The 22,022-nt window shown below is 37.4% G+C and overlaps 1 protein-coding gene across 2 annotated transcripts in view; it reads left to right on the top strand.

The window, feature by feature from the left end:
* THSD4 (thrombospondin type 1 domain containing 4) overlaps positions 1-22,022 on the top strand; it is a 1,326,695-nt gene that overhangs the window by 1,240,767 nt on the left and 63,906 nt on the right. For both annotated transcript variants that reach the window (XM_053717542.1, XM_053717543.1), the window contains 2 exons: positions 12,896-12,992; positions 13,867-14,106. In XM_053717542.1, coding sequence (XP_053573517.1) covers positions 12,896-12,992; positions 13,867-14,106 — 337 coding nt within the window. The remainder of the gene's footprint in view (positions 1-12,895; positions 12,993-13,866; positions 14,107-22,022) is intronic.

The following is a 22,022-nucleotide window of genomic DNA, read 5'->3' as shown; positions in this document are numbered from 1 at the left end:
GTACGTAGGGTGAACTGTCAGTATAGGAAAAAACTAGTGTAAATTGGGAGAGATACACTTCAGCAGCCCACATCCCCAGGTCCCTGTGATGCATAGATTATCATCCAAGGGAAGCTAAGTACATCTAGTTACTGTCAGTTAGAATCAGAGATAAAACCCTGAGTTTGCTGTTTAAATTCTAAGTAATAAGGAAATCTTCATCACATTACTTGGTGTTAGAGTTTTCCTATTACAGTGGAGTCCCTCCCGTACAATTTGGAGTCACCCTGGGGTATTTCCCCTAGTGATAGAACCTAGCTGGGCCCTCATGGACCCCCCTAAGATATGGTGTTGTGGTGAGATAGCAAACAACTCTCAGCAAATAAACAAGATAACCATGATAACCATAAAAACAAGAGCATGTTAGGATAAAATGTAAATATACATTACTGTTTGATGTTCACAGGTCTCCGTTATTGGCAGTTGCAGATGCTAAGAAGCACAGCTAAGTCCACATTTGCCTAGTCCAGAACAAAGTCAGAGTCCTGATTCTGACGCTTAGCATTTGGGGCTAGTGATCTCTGTGGTAGAGGATCCCACTCCCTAGCTGTGGGGCTGAGTCTCTCTGATATATGGTGTCCAGGAGTCCCAATGGGTTTAGTTGGCTGGGGATCAAGTGGTCTTGGCTGTCCTTAGGACCACCGGTCCAAGAGATCTCTGCCTCGGGAAGGGTCGTCTAGAGTGATTAGAGATCCATCTTTGTGTATAAGGAGCTTTGTTGGATATCCCCAGCGGTATTTATTGCCCCGTTTTCTGTTGTAGTAGTTGTAATTTCCTGGAAAGAGGCCCTTTTCTTCATTGTATATTGTGAGAGGTCAGGAAAGACCTGTATGTGTCTGACCCCTTCAGGTAAGGAGGAGGTGTTGAAAGCTGCTTTCAGTATTTGTTCTTTATATGTAAAGTAATGGAAGCGTACGATTGTGTCTCATGGTTTATCGGCTGAGACGTTCCGCCCTCTCGGAAGTCTGTGCGCTCTGTCAATAAGTGATTCAGACTGATTCGTGGATGGTTTGAGGTGTTTACAATATTCTAGAATGAAGTCTTCCAGTTCACTGGGCGACACATCTTCTGATATGCCTCGGAACCTAAGATTGTTCCTTCTAGAGCGGTCTTCGAGATCTGCAACTTTTGCCTCAATAATGTCCACATGATCTACTATATTCTGTGCTAGTTATATGCTATGCAAGTTAGCTTGTTCTATAGCAAGGTCCTCTTGCTTTTGTTCCAGAGCTTCGGTACATTCACTAATAGCTCCAATGTCTCTCCGTAGTTCAGCAACTGATCCTCGGATCGTCTTAGTAAGAGTTTCTTCTAGGTTTTTCATTCTTTCCGTTAGAGTGCCAACTATAGCTGACGCTGTTGCCCCCTCCATAGTTGCCAAGGAGGCTATCGGTGGTGGTTTGTTGGGGGATCGGAATCTCAGATTGGGGATTCACCCCAGGGCTCTGACGGTTGCTTTCAGTGTGAGTTGTGGCCTTGAAGTGATCTGCAAGAGATTTCTTTGGGAGTATAGCTGAGTGTTTCCTTCTACTGCCCTGTGGCATGATAATCCTATACAGTCCCGTATAAACTTATATGAGGGTCCGAGACTCTGGTGTGGCCCCCCGGGTAGACATTGCCCAGATGGTTTTTAGGCCATGGCAGCACATATTGAAAGTTTCATAGAGAAAGAGGTAGAGTTTGTTGAGTGGGGGGTGATATTAGTCACAGAAGTCACTTAGGCCTAGATTTGGAGTTCGGCAGTAAAAGGGCTGTTAACGCTCCGCGGGTTTTTTTCTGGCCGCACCATAAATTTAACTCTGGTATCGAGAGTTCAAACAAATGCTGCGTTAGGCTCCAAAAAAGGAGCGTAGAGCATATTTACCGCAAATGCAACTCTCGATACCAGAGTTGCTTACGGACGCGGCCGGCATCAAAAACGTGCTCGTGCACGATTCTCCCATAGGAAACAATGGGGCTGTTTGAGCTGAAAAAAAACCTAACACCTGCAAAAAAGCAGCGTTCAGCTCTTAACGCAGCCCCATTGTTTCCTATGGGGAAACACTTCCTACGTCTGCACCTAACACTCTAACATGTACCTCGAGTCTAAACACCCCTAACCTTACACTTATTAACCCCTAATCTGCCGCCCCCGCTATCGCTGACCCCTGCATTACACTTTTAACCCCTAATCTGCCGCTCCGTAAACCGCCGCCACCTACGTTATCCCTATGTACCCCTAATCTGCTGCCCTAACATCGCCGACCCCTATGTTATATTTATTAACCCCTAATCTGCCCCCCACAACGTCGCCGACACCTGCCTACACTTATTAACCCCTAATCTGCCGAGCGGACCTGAGCGCTACTATAATAAAGTTATTAACCCCTAATCCGCCTCACTAACCCTATCATAAATAGTATTAACCCCTAATCTGCCCTCCCTAACATCGCCGACACCTACCTTCAATTATTAACCCCTAATCTGCCGACCGGAGCTCACCGCTATTCTAATAAATGTATTAACCCCTAAAGCTAAGTCTAACCCTAACACTAACACCCCCCTAAGTTAAATATAATTTTTATCTAACTAAATAAATTAACTCTTATTAAATAAATGATTCCTATTTAAAGCTAAATACTTACCTGTAAAATAAATCCTAATATAGCTACAATATAAATTATAATTATATTATAGCTATTTTAGGATTAATATTTATTTTACAGGCAACTTTGTAATTATTTTAACCAGGTACAATAGCTATTAAATAGTTAAGAACTATTTAATAGTTACCTAGTTAAAATAATAACAAATTTACCTGTAAAATAAATCCTAACCTAAGATATAATTAAACCTAACACTACCCTATCAATAAAATAATTAAATAAACTACCTACAATTACCTACAATTAACCTAACACTACACTATCAATAAATTAATTAAACACAATTGCTACAAATAAATAAAATTAAATAAACTATCTAAAGTACAAAAAATAAAAAAGAACTAAGTTACAGAAAATAATAAAATATTTACAAACATAAGAAAAATATTACAACAATTTTAAACTAATTACACCTACTCTAAGCCCCCTAATAAAATAACAAAGCCCCCCAAAATAAAAAATTCCCTACCCTATTCTAAAATACAAATATTACAAGCTCTTTTACCTTACCAGCCCTGAACAGGGCCCTTTGCGGGGCATGCCCCAAGAATTTCAGCTCTTTTGCCTGTAAAAAAAAACATACAATACCCCCCCCCCCCAACATTACAACCCACCACCCACATACCCCTAATCTAACCCAAACCCCCCTTAAATAAACCTAACACTACCCCCCTGATGATCTTCCTACCTTGTCTTCACCATGCCAGGTTCACCGATCCGTCCTGGCTCCAAGATCTTCATCCAACCCAAGCGGGGGCTAGACATCCACTGAAGAAGTCCAGAAGAGGGTCCAAAGTCTTCCTCCTATCCGGCAAGAAGAGGACATCCGGACCGGCAAACATCTTCTCCAAGCGGCATCTTCTATCTTCTTCCATCCGATGACGACCGGCTCCATCTTGAAGACCTCCAGCGCGGATCCATCCTCTTCTTCCGACGACTAGACGACGAATGACGGTTCCTTTAAGGGACGTCATCCAAGATGGCGTCCCTCGAATTCCGATTGGCTGATAGGATTCTATCAGCCAATCGGAATTAAGGTAGGAATTTTCTGATTGGCTGATGGAATCAGCCAATCAGAATATAGTTCAATCCGATTGGCTGATCCAATCAGCCAATCAGATTGAGCTCGCATTCTATTGGCTGATCGGAACAGCCAATAGAATGCGAGCTCAATCTGATTGGCTGATTGGATCAGCCAATCGGATTGAACTATATTCTGATTGGCTGATTCCATCAGCCAATCAGAAAATTCCTACCTTAATTCCGATTGGCTGATAGAATCCTATCAGCCAATCGGAATTCGAGGGACGCCATCTTGGATGACGTCCCTTAAAGGAACCGTCATTCGTCGTCTAGTCGTCGGAAGAAGAGGATGGATCCGCGCTGGAGGTCTTCAAGATGGAGCCGGTCGTCATCGGATGGAAGAAGATAGAAGATGCCACTTGGAGAAGATGTTTGCCGGTCCGGATGTCCTCTTCTTGCCGGATAGGAGGAAGACTTTGGACCCTCTTCTGGACTTCTTCAGTGGATGTCTAGCCCCCGCTTGGGTTGGATGAAGATCTTGGAGCCAGGACGGATCGGTGAACCTGGCATGGTGAAGACAAGGTAGGAAGATCATCAGGGGGGTAGTGTTAGGTTTATTTAAGGGGGGTTTGGGTTAGATTAGGGGTATGTGGGTGGTGGGTTGTAATGTTGGGGGGGGGGGTATTGTATGTTTTTTTTTACAGGCAAAAGAGCTGAAATTCTTGGGGCATGCCCCGCAAAGGGCCCTGTTCAGGGCTGGTAAGGTAAAAGAGCTTGTAATATTTGTATTTTAGAATAGGGTAGGGAATTTTTTATTTTGGGGGGCTTTGTTATTTTATTAGGGGGCTTAGAGTAGGTGTAATTAGTTTAAAATTGTTGTAATATTTTTCTTATGTTTGTAAATATTTTATTATTTTCTGTAACTTAGTTCTTTTTTATTTTTTGTACTTTAGATAGTTTATTTAATTTTATTTATTTGTAGCAATTGTGTTTAATTAATTTATTGATAGTGTAGTGTTAGGTTAATTGTAGGTAATTGTAGGTAGTTTATTTAATTATTTTATTGATAGGGTAGTGTTAGGTTTAATTATATCTTAGGTTAGGATTTATTTTACAGGTAAATTTGTTATTATTTTAACTAGGTAACTATTAAATAGTTCTTAACTATTTAATAGCTATTGTACCTGGTTAAAATAATTACAAAGTTGCCTGTAAAATAAATATTAATCCTAAAATAGCTATAATATAATTATAATTTATATTGTAGCTATATTAGGATTTATTTTACAGGTAAGTATTTAGCTTTAAATAGGAATCATTTATTTAATAAGAGTTAATTTATTTCGTTAGATAAAAATTATATTTAAGTTAGGGGGGTGTTAGTGTTAGGGTTAGACTTAGCTTTAGGGGTTAATACATTTATTAGAATAGCGGTGAGCTCCGGTCGGCAGATTAGGGGTTAATAATTGAAGGTAGGTGTCGGCGATGTTAGGGAGGGCAGATTAGGGGTTAATACTATTTATGATAGGGTTAGTGCGGCGGATTAGGGGTTAATAACTTTATTATAGTAGCGCTCAGGTCCGCTCGGCAGATTAGGGGTTAATAAGTGTAGGTAGGTGTCGGCGACGTTGAGGGGGGCAGATTAGGGGTTAATAAATATAACATAGGGGTCGGCGATGTTAGGGGTAGCAGATTAGGGGTACATAGGGATAACGTAGGTGGCGGCGATTTGCGGTCGGAAGATTAGGGGTTAATTATTTTAAGTAGCTTGCGGCGACGTTGTGGGGGGCAAGTTAGGGGTTAATAGATATAATACAGGGGTCGGCGGTGTTAGGGGCAGCAGATTAGGGGTACATAAGTATAACGTAGGTGGCGGTCGGCAGATTAGGGGTTAAAATTTTTAATCGAGTGTCGGCGATGTGGGGGGACCTCGGTTTAGGGGTACATAGGTAGTTTATGGGTGTTAGTGTACTTTAGGGTACAGTAGTTAAGAGCTTTATAAACCGGCGTTAGCCAGAAAGCTCTTAACTCCTGCTATTTTCAGGCGGCTGGAATCTTGTCGTTAGAGCTCTAACGCTCACTGCAGAAACGACTCTAAATACCGGCGTTAGGAAGATCCCATTGAAAAGATAGGCTACGCAAATGGCGTAGGGGGATCTGCGGTATGGAAAAGTCGCGGCTGTAAAGTGAGCGTTAGACCCTTTAATCACTGACTCCAAATACCAGCGGGCGGCCAAAACCAGCGTTAGGAGCCTCTAACGCTGGTTTTGACGGCTACCGCCGAACTCTAAATCTAGGCCTTAGTATCCTAATCTTGCTCTAGGATATAAGCATGTCTCTCCCCAGGGACTATGTCACCACTGGACACTGATGGTAAAAGGGTAGAGAATATGACCCGCTCTTAACTTGGGAGCGGAAAAGGGTGAGGAGAGACACAGCTGAATGATCTATAAGTTAGTTTTCCCCTGTTTCCTTTTTTTCTTTTTCCCCCTTCTTCTTTTTTCTTTCTTTTTCCCTCCCCTCTCTTTCTTTGTTCCTCAATAGAAAAAGGTAACTAACATCTATTAGGGATGTAGTTGGAGCATAATCACGAGGCAGAAGGTGTAATATATCTTCACCATGTAGTATGAAATGTAGGTTTACAAACAGTCTCTTTGAATTACATCTATGTGGCAGTCAGAAATAAAGTGCTCCCTTGGATTTTGCCCTTAATATACAGGGAGTGCAGAATTATTAGGCAAATGAGTATTTTGACCACATCATCCTCTTTATGCATGTTGTCTTACTCCAAGCTGTATAGGCTCGAAAGCCTACTACCAATTAAGCATATTAGGTGATGTGCATCTCTGTAATGAGAAGGGGTGTGGTCTAATGACATCAACACCCTATATCAGGTGTGCATAATTATTAGGCAACTTCCTTTCCTTTGGCAAAATGGGTCAAAAGAAGGACTTGACAGGCTCAGAAAAGTAAAAAATAGTGAGATATCTTGCAGAGGGATGCAGCACTCTTAAAATTGCAAAGCTTCTGAAGCGTCATCATCGAACAATCAAGCGTTTCATTCAAAATAGTCAACAGGGTCACAAGAAGCATGTGGAAAAACCAAGGCGCAAAATAACTGCCCATGAACTGAGAAAAGTCAAGCGTGCAGCTGCCAAGATGCCACTTGCCACCAGTTTGGCCATATTTCAGAGCTGCAACATCACTGGAGTGCCCAAAAGCACAAGGTGTGCAATACTCAGAGACATGGCCAAGGTAAGAAAGGCTGAAAGACGACCACCACTGAACAAGACACACAAGCTGAAACATCAAGACTGGGCCAAGAAATATCTCAAGACTGATTTTTCTAAGGTTTTATGGACTGATGAAATGAGAGTGAGTCTTGATGGGCCAGATGGATGGGCCCGTGGCTGGATTGGTAAAGGGCAGAGAGCTCCAGTCTGACTCAGACGCCAGCAAGGTGGAGGTGGAGTACTAGTTTGGGCTGGTATCATCAAAGATGAGCTTGTGGGGCCTTTTCGGGTTGAGGATGGAGTCAAGCTCAACTCCCAGTCCTACTGCCAGTTTCTGGAAGACACCTTCTTCAAGCAGTGGTACAGGAAGAAGTCTGCATCCTTCAAAAAAAAACATGATTTTCATGCAGGACAATGCTCCATCACACGCATCCAAGTACTCCACAACGTGGCTGGCAAGAAAGGGTATAAAAGAAGAAAATCTAATGACATGGCCTCCTTGTTCACCTGATCTGAACCCCATTGAGAACCTGTGGTCCATCATCAAATGTGAGATTTACAAGGAGAGAAAACAGTACACCTCTCTGAACAGTGTCTGGGAGGCTGTGGTTGCTGCTGCACGCAATGTTGATGGTGAACAGATCAAAACACTGACAGAATCCATGGATGGCAGGCTTTTGAGTGTCCTTGCAAAGAAAGGTGGCTATATTGGTCACTGATTTGTTTTTGTTTTGTTTTTGAATGTCAGAAATGTATATTTGTGAATGTTGAGATGTTATATTGGTTTCACTGGTAAAAATAAATAATTGAAATGGGTATATATTTGTTTTTTGTTAAGTTGCCTAATAATTATGCACAGTAATAGTCACCTGCACACACAGATATTCCCCTAAAATAGCTATAACTAAAAATAAACTAAAAACTACTTCCAAAACTATTCAGCTTTGATATTAATGAGTTTTTTGGGTTCATTGAGAACATGGTTGTTGTTCAATAATAAAATTAATCCTCAAAAATACAACTTGCCTAATAATTCTGCACTCCCTGTAATAGTGGCCACAACAACTGAGGATTTGGTAACATTATAAGTGTCTGCAAAAATGTCATCAGATCTTCATAGATGTCTCTCAAGTTTGTTAGAAAGATCTCCCTGAAAGTCACTATAGCATTTAAGGATTGCTGTCACATGGGAGATTCCTTTGTATTTAACGTTAATTGCAGGGCTGTATGGTTTGACCTTCACTTTAATGTTATTTTTCTAGGCCGACAAAAATATTATGCAACTCCTTGCAAAAGGAGTTGATCTGAGGACTTTGTTCCTTCCAACTTTTGTAAAGTTGATAAGAGGAGATAGTTTAGAAACAAAGGATGAGATAACATGGCAAAATTTTTAATGAGACATAAAACAATTCCTGTTTGTTTTTTTTTGTGTAAAAAAAGCAATATGTGTTTAATGTTTATTATATGTTTAAATGATTTTTCCCAAGCTCCCTAGAGAGGACAAAAAGCACATTTGTAGCCATCAAATGCTGTAAACAAATAGCTGGTTTTAAGCTGGTTTAGGCCATTTCAAGCATTTAATCTAGTTTACAGATTGTCCCATACTACTTAGAGAGCTCAAAAAGCTAACTATGTAACCCAGGATTTCTTCACCAGTTGCTTTGATTTGCATAGTTTTAAAGAAAACCAAATTTATGGACAGGGACATAACTAGACCTCACTGGACCCCAGAGCAAAGGCTGTGGCAGGGTCCCTCATTTAAATAACTCACTTTCTGGCTGCTATATTTCACAAACACTAAGCTGGCAGCCACATAAGGGCAATAGGAACTACATGTGTGTGACTACATGACATCCTTCCACCTGGGTCAATGCACTGTAGAGAATATGTACCTGTGCAGACTCCCTGTAAAATATGGTGGCAGGTTTTTATGTACAACACCACTTTGGCAGCCATCTTGGAAACCCTTTTACCATATTTGTAAAAGCAAATCCATATATCTTTCATTCATTGCAAGATGTATTTTGCAGGGGTGAAAGCACACAGTGAAGCCAGATATGCCCAAGACCCATCAGAACCCACCCCCACTCAGCAATGCCAGCCTGAATTGAGACCTTAGAGACCCCTGTTGTTACTCCTCTGGTTGCAGAATTTACTTTTTGGTCTTTCTAGAGATTATTAGGGCAAGCACATTTTTAAGCGCCTTTAACAAACAGTATTTAAATATGTAAGATGATTTTATTAAAAACCCACAGAAAAGGAAACAGAAATCTACAATGGACACAAGTTATTATTAAGTACAAGAGTATAGTTCATGGATAATATAGAAATGGTAGTTAAATTAAAATTTGGATGAAAAATATAAGATAAAGAAGTGTATGGTATTGCTTAGAAACCATACTTTACTGAAAACTATGCTGTGTTGTTTGAGACTCATGTTCAAGGTAAGTTAAAAAAAAAAAAAGAGAGACCAGTTGTGATAAAAAGTCAATGTCATTAAAAAGAATAGCATGAGGATTTTACAACCACATCTCGATACAGATTACATATGAACAAAAATCAATTTGCATTGAGTGAAATCTACAAGGAACACAAGGTTAGATTGCACGTCATAAACTGGCCATAGTTACAGTTACTAGAATTGGTACTGTACAATACTTACCCTCAGGAAGCACGGCTAATTAAAACTGAGTAATGATAGATATTTGCAGACAGCTAGGATTAAGTGTGAAAGGCCTTAAGTGCCTATGGGTAAGCACATAAATTTAACAGACAAGTACACTGCAGGAGTAGGAGAATTTTGACAGGAAGTAGTTGTTGGATCACAAGAATTATAGAGCTTGGATGTCCTTTGGCTGGACTTTGCGCTATAAAATGGAGTCTTTGTTTGGTTGTACTTATGAAAAAAGATATGTAGTTTTTAATTATATATGTGTAACAGTGCATGCACTGAGCTCACACAGAACTTGTGACATTAGGTGTGATAAACAGTAAATTAATCTGTTTTATTTAGTCAGTCTATTTTTTATCAAATTCAAATGAAATGGCTTCTAAACAGGTCTCATGAAACCTTTCTAAAAAAGTAAATGAGGCAATTAATCAGCAGCTTTTTTTAAACTCGGTTCACCCCTGGTGTTTTCTCAGCCAAGTTTCATTTCTGGAAAGAAAATTATTCTACCTTTTAACATTCATTAAAGATCCATCACATATTTGCCTTTATTTTGACATCCTTATGTGAGGTAACTATGCACCTCATGCTGCACTTGGTCAAAGCCCTAGAACACATTTTGATTTAACAAAAGGAAACTTTTTTTTTTTAATTAATAAGCGTTTGGCAGCTGTTTTAGCTCAGAAGTCAGCCACCACAGCCACGGCAAACAATATGTCTGTTCAAAACGAGCTTGTTGTTTATCTGCTTGGTTATAAAAGCTGTATTGTTGTATATTATACATTACAAAATCTGAAAAGCAGTTACATATTTCTTACATTTTCCTAATGAGATAAAGCTTTTAGAGTTATGCAGTATAAAAAATTAAACTGAAAAATTTAATAGAAATAGAAGATCATCAAAAGTTTGCTTTCCGTGGTCACATGATAATCGCCTCTGCTGTCTATATCTATTGGCATTAAGCAGAATATCAGTGACATTTTGAAGATACATACACTATTTCTGACTTAATTTACATGATTTGTTTTCATATTTGCACACTTTCTCCTAGAAATGTTTGTCTGAATAAAACATAAGTAACTGTGTGGTGTTAAGTGGCAAAACTAAGTGCATTTCCACTTTAACCGCAAAAGCAATCATTTAGTAATATGGTTATTATATTTTATTAACAATATTCAGACATGTAGTCAAAATGTAATGCTTTGCTGATAGTAGTATTTGAGATTTCTAAAATGCAGAATTCTTTTTTTCTTCATGACACAACTAACATTATTGCTTAATTTTCCATTGGAAATTACCAATTTAATGTTATTTACTTTCATTATACACTGCCAGAAAAAAAACGTACGGTTGGGGTCTGTTTGTGAACACTTAGGGTACAACTGCTATGGTTGTACCCTCAATGGGACATAATTACACCTTAAGGAACTAATATGTACCATTTAGGGGTAAATAAGGTACAAATATGTTTCCAACTGTCAAAGGGTCTATGTCTGTACCATTTAATCCCACAAAAAAGGTACAATCACAAAGCACACAAGCACTAATTAACATTTTAATGTTTATATTTAGAGCATCAAGATGATCTCTTACACATAAAGCAAATATATTAAAATAAATTGCAAAGAAAATCATTTAAAATTCTATAAAATAAACAAAGAACTGTTTAAGAACCAGTTTAAAAAAAATTAAAAAATTGTGACTTCCATCAAATACATGGACATTGTGTAACACGCCATAAAACCATCTATTGGTTGAAAATGCCATCTGTTGGTCGAAGCTTGATCACCAAAATGTGTACTGAGAAAAACAACTCATTTGCATATATTTTGCATAGGGTGACAATGCAAATGTATGGTTGTGAGTTTTATTGTTTATCCCTCCCCTGAATCCCCCTTCCTTTTGTTAGAGTTATATTTTATTATGTTTTTTTTTCTATATGTTTTAGGTGGCGTGTGTCACCATAAGTTAGATGGTGTGTTGTTAGACTCTAGTACAGAGGGAAATAAGGCATTTTGAGTATCTCCTTTAAGAACAGTTTGTTCTGCCTGGTTCTTTCAGGAATTTCAGTGGTGGAGTCTTAGGACCTACTTTATGGTTACACTTTCCAAAATCATCAAACTTCAGTGTGGCTACTGTAAGGTTTATTTTTTTCAATTATTGTTATTTAAAATTAGACAAATACTTATATACTTTCTGAGCAAGTGCACAGTAGGCGAATGCATATTTGAATGTTTTTTAATACATTTGATGGAACAGCATTTTTAATATGCTGTCTTAAATACAACTTTACCATCATGCGGTACAAAGGGCTTGTCACTGGGCCAGTACCCTTAAAAGGCCAAATTTGCACCATTTTAAGGGTACATTATGTCACTATAGCATTGAGGTCCAATTTAGTCACCAAAGGTACATATTTGCCTTTGAAAGGTAAAATCTGCAAGGGTACCAATATGTGCCCATGTTAAAGGGTACAGCGGGTGTACCTTTGAGGGTACTGCACCAGTGACAAGCTGTTGTACCCCTAAAGGTACAATTTTTTCAAAAACAATTTGACAGACATATTGTTTGTATTTTTTAATCACACACACACACACACACACATATATATATATATATATAATATATATATATATATATATATATATATATATATATATATATAATATGTTCGCTACTGACTGAGGAATATTTATGGACATTATATGGCTTTGTAAATGTGTTCATTTTGCCTTCTATCATAGCATCTGTTCCAATAATAAGGCTTTCACTTGTTATTTGGATTACAGTACAAAATATATGTAACCCTTTTCCATTTGGATGAATATTTCTTTAAAGTCCACAATAAACACAGGTCCTGTGCCACCTAGTGGTAACTTATGGCAAGCACTTATATATACAGTAATAAATGTGTAAAATATGTAAGACCACATTTAAATTGACAATAATGAGAAACTGGGCAAATATAGGCCAGGAAAGACATTAAAATATATCTAATCTGCACATGAATTTTTCCAGTCTTAACCATTGCCTTAGTTATTAGTAATATTCTTTTATGATTAAGATAAAGTATACTGTTTATAGATAACTGAGTATAGTCTTCAAATTGTTTACCACTTATAACTACTTTATATTTATCTCAAATATTCACTTTAAGCCCAGTAGAGACAGGCGATTATTATTTTTTGATAACACAGAATGAAGAAAAGAAAATATCTTCTTTGTTTGAAAATGGGTCCTTTAAGGAACACAATTATTTTTTGTTTGATTTATATTTTCTGCTTTAGATGATCCATCAGCAGCCAAACCCTGGAATTCATTATGAATATGTCCTTCCAGCAACAAATGCTATCAGTCCACAGTTACCTCCTCATTACAGACCAGGTGATTACTCATTCGTTTTTATAAATAAAAGGGATACTATTATGATTTGATACATTTTTGTTTAGATTAAACAGTATCTGTCTGTCTGTCTGCTTACATACACAATAAAGAGAGAAAGCTACATGAGAGATATTTCCAACAATTACTGGCAGATACCATGATTTGTGTAATTAGAGCCTTACTGCAATTTGAATTCACAGCAACATATTTTTATCTTGTTTTTTTTTTTTTTTTTGCGAGGCTAAATTACCAGTCTTGAAAGAATTCTATTCAAAACCTCTATACACTATATCCTACTGCATTAATGAAAATGTTTAAGATTTATTAGAAACTATTCTATAATAACAAAAAAGCAAGTTTAGATACAGAAAAATATAGGACAATCCTGATGATCACTTTGACATCTGACATAATCACCAGAATTTACTAATAAAATAAATAAAATATATGTAATTTAAGGCATAAAGTGAACATAAAGCCTTACTATAGCTGCTGGGAATATGTAAAGTAACCCTGACCCTGTAAAATCAGTTTAAAGGTAACCTGTCACTCATCTTTACAAAATAATGTTTTTTTCCCCTAAAGGTAAACATCCATTTTACAAGCTAAATAGTAATTTATGCTCATACATTCTACTATTTTTTTAATTGTTTTTGTGATGACCAGAAAGTATCTTCCTGTGTGTTATTTACATTATAATGAGCAATTATGAAGAAAGACAAATGTAAATCAGAAGATTTATTCCTTACAATTATTACTTGTATTGTTCTTTACAGTTTGTTTCTTTCTTTTACTGGTTTCATAATGTAGTAAGTAAATATATATTTTTTTTCTTGTTAAAGCATTTAATTGATAGTGTTTGCTGTTTCTCTAGGTGAACCATTCAATGGACAGTTAGATGTAACAGATCCCTCAATTCCTAAGGAGGGCAGAGATTCCTTTGGTCATGTAGACCCTCATAATAGTCAGGAATCATTTAATGCCAGGCAGCCTGGAAGGTCTCCATCACATCAGCCAGACAATCAAGTGCCGCCAGTGCAACCACCAAGACGTAACCGAGACTACAATTGGAAGCAAACTGGGTCAACTGAGTGTTCAGCAACATGTGGGAAAGGTGAGGTGGGTGAATGGAGGAAACACAGTTAAATGTGTATAATAAAAGGGACTGTCATGGGAACAACCTAATATTTCTATGATATTGGGAGGAATAATTACTTAAAGGACCAGTCAACACATTAGATTTGCATAATCAACAAATGCAAGATAACAAGACAATGCAATAGCACTTAGTCTGAACTTCAAATGAGTAGTAGATTTTTTATAACAAATTTCAAAGTTATGTATATTTCCACTCCCCTTGTACCATGTGATAGCAATCAGCCAATCACAAATGCATATACGTATAGTCTGTGAATTCTTGCACATGCTCAGTAGGATCTGGTGACTCAAAAATTTTAAATATAAAAGACTGTGCACATTTTTTTAATGGAAGTAAATTGGAAAGTTGTTTAAAATGACATGCTGTATCTGAATCATGAAAATTTAATTTAACCTGAGTGTCCCTTTAACTACTCATAATATATTTCCATGGCAGATGTATATGAATATACAAGATATATTTCCATCTACCAGACATGATTTTGATCAAAAAAGCTTTGTTAGTTCAATGATTAGTACTATAATTAAGATGTTAAAATAACAAGCATAAGATGAATTGTTGGTCTAATAAAAAATGTATCTCTTCTAAATGCAATACTCTTGATATTTTGTCATATATCAGAAGAGTATATCATTGGTTTCAAACAATTGGATATTTAGTGTATAGTGAACAGTTCAAGATGTCTGTTTCTTTGTAATTTTTACAGAACATGAACATATGCCAACGTGTCTTACTGTGCGGCAGTTTCTTTTTTTTATATATCTTTATTTTTGGGAACAGCAATGAGACATACAGATTAACGCCATACAAAACAAAAATGGAAATCACACAAATAAATAATACCATTACTTTATCCATGCCTTCGGATTCGCGAATGACACTAAACAGGCGTCTAGTTATACTCTAACATTGTGTTGCTGAAATTTTCTAATAATAAAAGAACCACAACTGAACAAAACAAAACAAAAAAAAAAAAAAAATCACCTCCCACGGCCAGAAAACATCAACAGCCTGTCAATACCTACCGCCGAGCTCCAGGAAAAGTACCAATTACCCTGAGGTACGCTCTACAAAATAATCTCACGGAAGCCCGTTATCCAGGCTGTTGGGAATAAGTTGGCTGTAACCATCTCAAGAAATGAAATGGAATTTAAAAAGGGCAAGAGAATACGTTTTTGAATAAGGAGAGGATATGACCTTATAAGCGGAAGCCAATCCAGAAGGAAAGTTTCTATCCTGCTTTCCACTGAGAATTTGGTATGAAAGGATTCAAATATAATCTGTGATTGAATTTCTTTAAGACAATGTGCAAAACTTGGCGCTGCATGATCTTTCCAATTCTTAACTATTAACTGTCTAACAGTCAGAATAATTGTATTTAAAAGTTTTATCACCCTCTTGGGACGAAGATCTGAATTAGATAAAAAGAATATCTCTTCCGCTAAAAATGGGCCCTCGTCTCTGTAATACTTACTGTACCAATATCTGATCTTCTGCCATAATTGTTGAATTTTGGGACACGCCCAAAAAATATGGAAGATATCGGCTTTATTAAGAGAGCACCAGGGGCAGCCAAAAAGTTTAGTCGGATAAAATCTAGACAATTTGTCAGGCGACAGATAATAGTTGTTAATAAGCTTTAAATGCGTTTCTCTCCAGGATATAGATATCTGCAACTTTTCTACTTCTACAAAACTTCGCTCAATCCTGTTCTCTTCCAGGAGCGGGAAAAATCTTTCCCAAAAGTTAGATAACTTATTCATAAGTATCTCGCCCTGTTTAGCCAATAAAATATCGTAAATTAACGATATCGATGAGCGTCCTAATGAGAATAGACGGATTACGGACTTAATATCCATCCAGTCCAACAGAGCTGAGATAACCCATTTCTGTGAAAATACATAGTGGCGCAACTGAAAAAAAGCATATAAGTGGGAACTGGGTAAATTAAACTTTTGCAGCAACAACTCGGAGGTAAGCAATTGATTAGTATCAAATATCTGGTGAACATAGATCAGACCCGAGTCTGCCCACTGTCTAAAAATCCTGTGGTTAATGCCAGGGGTAAATTGAGGGTTGCCTATTATCGGGAGAAACTCTGAAAATAGCGGTGACATTTTCAGTACCCTGCAGATTTTATGCCAGGCTAAAATGACATGTTTGAATGAAATCAATTTGGATTAAAGGTAAATTTTTTAACGGACAATGCAAAATTGCCTTCAGTGAAAAAGGAAAAACCATGAACGTTTCTAACTCAATCGAGACAAACTTGCCTAGGTCAGTAATCCAATCAAATGCTAATTTAGCTAGACAAGCCCAATTGTATAATCTGAAATCTGGTAACGCCAATCCTGCGTAGCATCGTCTTTGTATTAATCTATTCAACCCCAAACAAGGCTTTTTGTTGCCCCAAATAAATTTTGATTGTCAGGAGTGTAACTCACGGATGTCCTTATTCAAAAATAATAGGGGAAGATTCTGTAAAAGATATAGCAATCTTGGAAAAATTATTGTTTTTATTAAGTTAACTCTAGCTGACATCGAAATCAACAGGGAGGACCTATTTCTAGATAATTTTTAATTATCTGAAGAACCGGCGGAAAATTTAGTTTATACCATTTTGCCGGGTTTCTATGGAGGATAATAACTAAATATCGGAAGGAATCCACCACTTTAAACGGGTGGTCTACCCCTTTAAGACCCTCACTATGTAGCCAAAGAAGTTCACTCTTCTCATAATTAATTCTATAATCTGAAAAGGAGGAAAATAAATTATACATTTCTAAGACTAGAGGGACCGCAAGTTGAGCGTTGTTGAGGAAGATCAAAAGATCATTTGCATACAGCAGAGTTTTTAACCTGGCGGAGCCAAGCGAGATCCCAGAAAGACTCTCCCGGAGCAAAGAGGTGAACGGCTCTAGAGCTATATTAAAAAGCAGCGGGGAAAGTGGGCATCCTTGCCTCGTCCCTCTCTTAAGTACTATCTGTGGAGAAAGGCTGCCATTAATACAGAGGCAAGAGATCGGGTTTTTATATAAATTTCGAATAAATCCCAAAAACTGTTTTTTAAATCCGAATCTCTCTAATGCTGTGAAGAGATAATTCCAGTTCACAGCGTTAAAGGCTTTTTCTGCATCCACAGTGAGGATAGCAGCTTTATTAAACTTTTTATATTCAACACTATTTTGATCTAAATTCCACACTTAGTCCAAAAGAGAGGTGACTTTCTGAATATTTTTAAGAGAATTCCTCTCCTTCATGAACCCGGTTTGATCTAGGGGAATGATTTTGTCTAACAATTTAACAAGCCTTGCTGATATAATTGTTGTCAATAATTTATAATCTGCATTAAGCACAGATATCGGACTATACGAGCCCGGATCCTTAGGGTCCTTGCCTTTTTTTAAAATCAGAGAGATACGAGCGGCCGAAAAATAGTTTGACATTGTATTACTGGAAGCAAAATAGAAATTGAAGAGTTTAACTAAAGGTACTTTCATTTCTTCTTTTAAAATTTTGTAGAACTCTACTGGAATGCAGTCAGGTCCTGGGGACTTATTACAGCTAGCTGCCTGTATCGCCTCTAGTACCTCCACCTCGGAAATTGGGCTATTTAAGGTAATCAACTCTTTCTCCGGAATCTTAGGCAAGTTGACCTTGGCCCAGAACTTTGCGGCATTATCCATATTAGTGCTGGATTCCGAATACAATTGGAAGACCTTATAAAACTCTTTGCCAATATCTTCTGTGTTAGTATATTTTCCATTCTCCACTTTAATTGCAGAAATCAGATTCCTGGTCTTCCTAATCTTTTCTAACCTAGCCAGGAATTTGGCTGAGTTCCCGTAGGGGCCCCTAAATTGGTAGTTAATTTTCTGTTCTTCTTCTAGGGATCTTTGTTTTAAGAAGATATCTCTTTCCCTTTTGAACTTACAATATCTATCCCAATTGTCCTTAGTTTTGTTCGTATAAAATCTCTTAAGTGCGTTCCTAACTTGAGCAGCTAATTGTGATTCCTGAGCCAAGGCTTTAATTTCCCCCCTCAAAACGGCTTTAACCGCCTCCCAGAAAACCTCCGGTTTAGAAAATTGACTAATATTAAAGGTAGTATAGTCCTTCCATTTTTGTTTTAACCAATTAGTGAACCTAGGGCTATTAACCAAAAACTGGGGGGAAAAGAATGTAGTGTTCTGGGTCTGGTGGGAAATAGGCGCAGAAAAAGTAAAAGAAATTACGGCATGATCGGAGATCGTAATATCGTAAATCTTAGAGTCTGATCTACTCAAGGCTAGAGATTTAGCGACCAAAAATAAATCGATTCTGGAAAATGTCATATGTGATTTTGATTCACATGAGAAGCTACATTGGTCCGGATTGTTAAGTCTCCAAATGTCAACTAAATTCAAATCAGAACTAAATTGTTTGAAATAATTTGCGATTCTATAATTTTCCCGTAACTTTTTACCGGATAATCTATCAAGTACTGGGCATGGAGACATATTGAAGTCTCCACCTAATATTAACTTATCCGCGGAAAAGGGGAATAATTTTCCCTTCACAGTATCCAAAAAGGCCGGGGAAAAGGAGTTTGGACTGCATAAATTACAAAGAACATAATTAAATCTATTTATTTCAATCTGGAGAATCATAAATCTTCCCTCAGGGTCGACTTCCAGCTTGATGATATTATAATCTAAATTTTTATGTAACAGTATAGCGACTCCTGATCTCCTTTTAACTGCCGGGGCAGCCACACATTCACCCACCCACTTACACTTCAATTTGAAGGATTCTGATGCTTTAAGGTGTGTTTCTTGCAACATTACTATATCGGGGCTAAATTTAGCCAGATACTTAATAATTAATTTACGTTTCCTGGGGGATGTAACACCCCCTACATTCCACGAGAGGATATTGATCTTATTCATCATCTAGTAAGGAACCCCTTATTCCCTTGCTCCAATACATCCTTTGTCCAGCTCTGCCTGCAGAATGTACCCGGCGGCGGGAGGTGAGAGGGATAAAAAATGAGGGAGAGAGAAGGAAAAAAAAAACACACACAAAAAAAAAACACAATAAAAACATTTGTAACAATACTAAATAAACCTAAAAAAATAAAACAAGTCATTCTAAGAAAAAATATCTTATCTTGCCTCAATATATAAATACAGTATAATACAACCCATTTCCAGAAATATATATTTCTATATTCCTGTAAAAGGAACACAAAAGAATAAAGCTAGCGAAGAACAATAAAAAATAAAACAATACTATCTTTGGTAACACGAAACAAATTGATCAAATACATTTTAAGATTATCTTAGATCCCCCGAGACCTCTTCTAATGTATTACAGACCACCAATAAAATCCTGAGCTTCTTGCGAATTATTAAGCACGTGTCTAATGCCATTTTTTTTTGCAATAATTTTTGCAGGGTATGTTACCCAAGTATTCAGGCCTCTACTGGTGATCCTAGTACAGTAAGGGATCATCTGCTTCCTCTTAGAAGAGGTTTCAACTGAAAAATCTTGAAAAAATAATAGCTTATTGTTCTCAAAAATAAATTCCTGTGACTTCCTGTATAGCTTTAAAAATTCTACCTTGTCTTGAAATCTCAGCAACTTGAAAATTACCGCTATCTCTGTCAGGTCGTATTAACTTAATTAAAATGGTCATACTACCACGAATTTTATATACTCTATCTATGCTTCCTTTTACACTCCATAGAAAGGATCTCCTACTACTGAATCAAGCTATTAGACGTTTTCTCTGGAAAAATAAAAAATCACGTATAGCAGTGGGAAGACTTCGTCTTCCATACCTTGATGGTGGATTGGGTCTACCAGATTTTAGACTCTATAACTGGGCACTCCTTTTAAGACTGGTATTCGACTGGCAGCTGAATACTGCACATTTCTATCACAAAGATTTAGAACAGGCCGCTCTGGGGGATATCCATATATCTTCTTTACCCTACACGCACAATACTAAACTCCCGCCAGAGGTTAAAAAGAACATTTTATACAAGGATCCACTACGAGCTTGGAAGCTAGCTCTTAAACATTTGAGTATCTCTCAACCCGATCCTAAATATATACCTTTAATAGGAAATCTGGACTTCCCTACAGGCACAGATTCTTCCCCATTTCGTGTATGGGAGAGTAAGGGGTTAAACGTGGTTGGCTGTTTTTTGGATCAGTCTACTCATACACTGAAATCTTTTCAGGAATTAAATGAACAATTTAACATACCTCACACTCACTTTTTTGCCTATTTACAGACAAGGCACTATATTAATAATCTCAAAGACAAAAATAAAAACTTCTGGTCTTCGTCACCATTTGTACCCATACATACTGCATTCAAAGGTGGACGATACTCAATTACACTAATATATCAAATCTTATTGCGTAAAAATGTATCAGAATTTCAAGAATCTCTTTTAGACAAATGGAAGCTAAGGATTGGAAATATAACTATGCCACTTCTTAAATCAAGTCTAGACAGGACTAAAAAAGCTACCCTATCCTCACAACTGAGAGAATCTCAGGTTCGTATGTTGAATCAAGACTATCTTACCCCTAAACATATCTCATATTGGAAACCTTTGATTCTTAATCAGTGTGTTAAATGTGTAGCTCCTGCCCCAGACCTATATCATTATTTCTATGATTGCCCTCGTATTAAGAACTTCTGGAGCAGATTACAATACTGGCTATTAATAACCTTTAAGCTCAAACTCACTATTGGGCTAGAGACGATTTGCTTCTTAAACTGGGATACTAGTTTCAATAGGCTTTGTCCTATTCTATCTTTAATTTTTCTTCTAGCCAGGAATTGTGTTCTATCTCGGTGGATAGAGAGAAAAATCCCTATGATAAAACACCTTATTCACAAATTGTGGATACATTTACTCACTGAGCAATACGATGCTCAAATGGACTCAAAACAGCGCTCACTCTTGTTTCTTAAGAAATGGGAATGCTGCATAAAAACGTTAGACACACCAAAACAAAAACAGATACTCTTCCCCTTTCTACAAACTGAGTACATGCTTAACGCCCACTTGAGAGGTGAATGGTCCTTGGTGTACAAAGATTGAGAGAGAACGGAACAGTGTCTATACAACCTGCAGTGTGGGGGGGGGGGGGAATGTGGGATTGAGGAGAAGGAAATCTATATCACTACGCTTCTTTCAACTTCTTCCTATTTTTTTTTTTTTATTTTTTTTCGCAGAGGAATCACTGATTAGGATAGTTAAATACACTAAACTCATCAACCAATATCAAATACCTAGAAAGGGCATAAGCGGAAGGGAAAAGAGGGAATCTGGTTATTACTCTGAAGGTACTACTACCCAAGGAGTGGGTATCTATCCATCGTCAACACTGTGAAATAAAGAGGAACCTAAGGATCTTAAAAGAAGGAATAAGGGAAAATTATAAGCGGATTCAGGCAGCATAAGGATAGCTGGGTTAATGTAAATAATCATAGGTTCGAGTTTACATTGATTAGCTATCATACCTTTTGTTAATTCAGTGAATGTGATACTGAACAACTGTCGAAGTGTTATTTTGTTTGTTTCCTTCTTTACGTTTGAATCTTAAGATATGCTGTATCCCTGATACCTCTTTAATAAAAAAAGGAATTTAAAAAAAATAAAAAAAAAAAAAAAATTCCTGTGACTTCCTGTATAGCTTTAAAAATTCTACCTTGTCTTGAAATCTCAGCAACTTGAAAATACACATTCTGCCCCTATTGGAAGAAACTGTGCTGGCTTTCCTAGCGCCAACCCTATGTGCTCTTTCTACCGCTAGAGGGAGATGTTGTGCGGGAAAACCTAACGCTTTGGGCAATAATAGCGAGGTGA

This window comes from Bombina bombina, chromosome 6 (genome assembly GCF_027579735.1).
Source record: "Bombina bombina isolate aBomBom1 chromosome 6, aBomBom1.pri, whole genome shotgun sequence".
Classification (NCBI taxonomy): domain Eukaryota; kingdom Metazoa; phylum Chordata; class Amphibia; order Anura; family Bombinatoridae; genus Bombina; species Bombina bombina.
The sequence above is the reverse complement of the archived record's forward strand: the minus strand, read 5'-3'. Positions and strand labels throughout refer to the sequence as shown.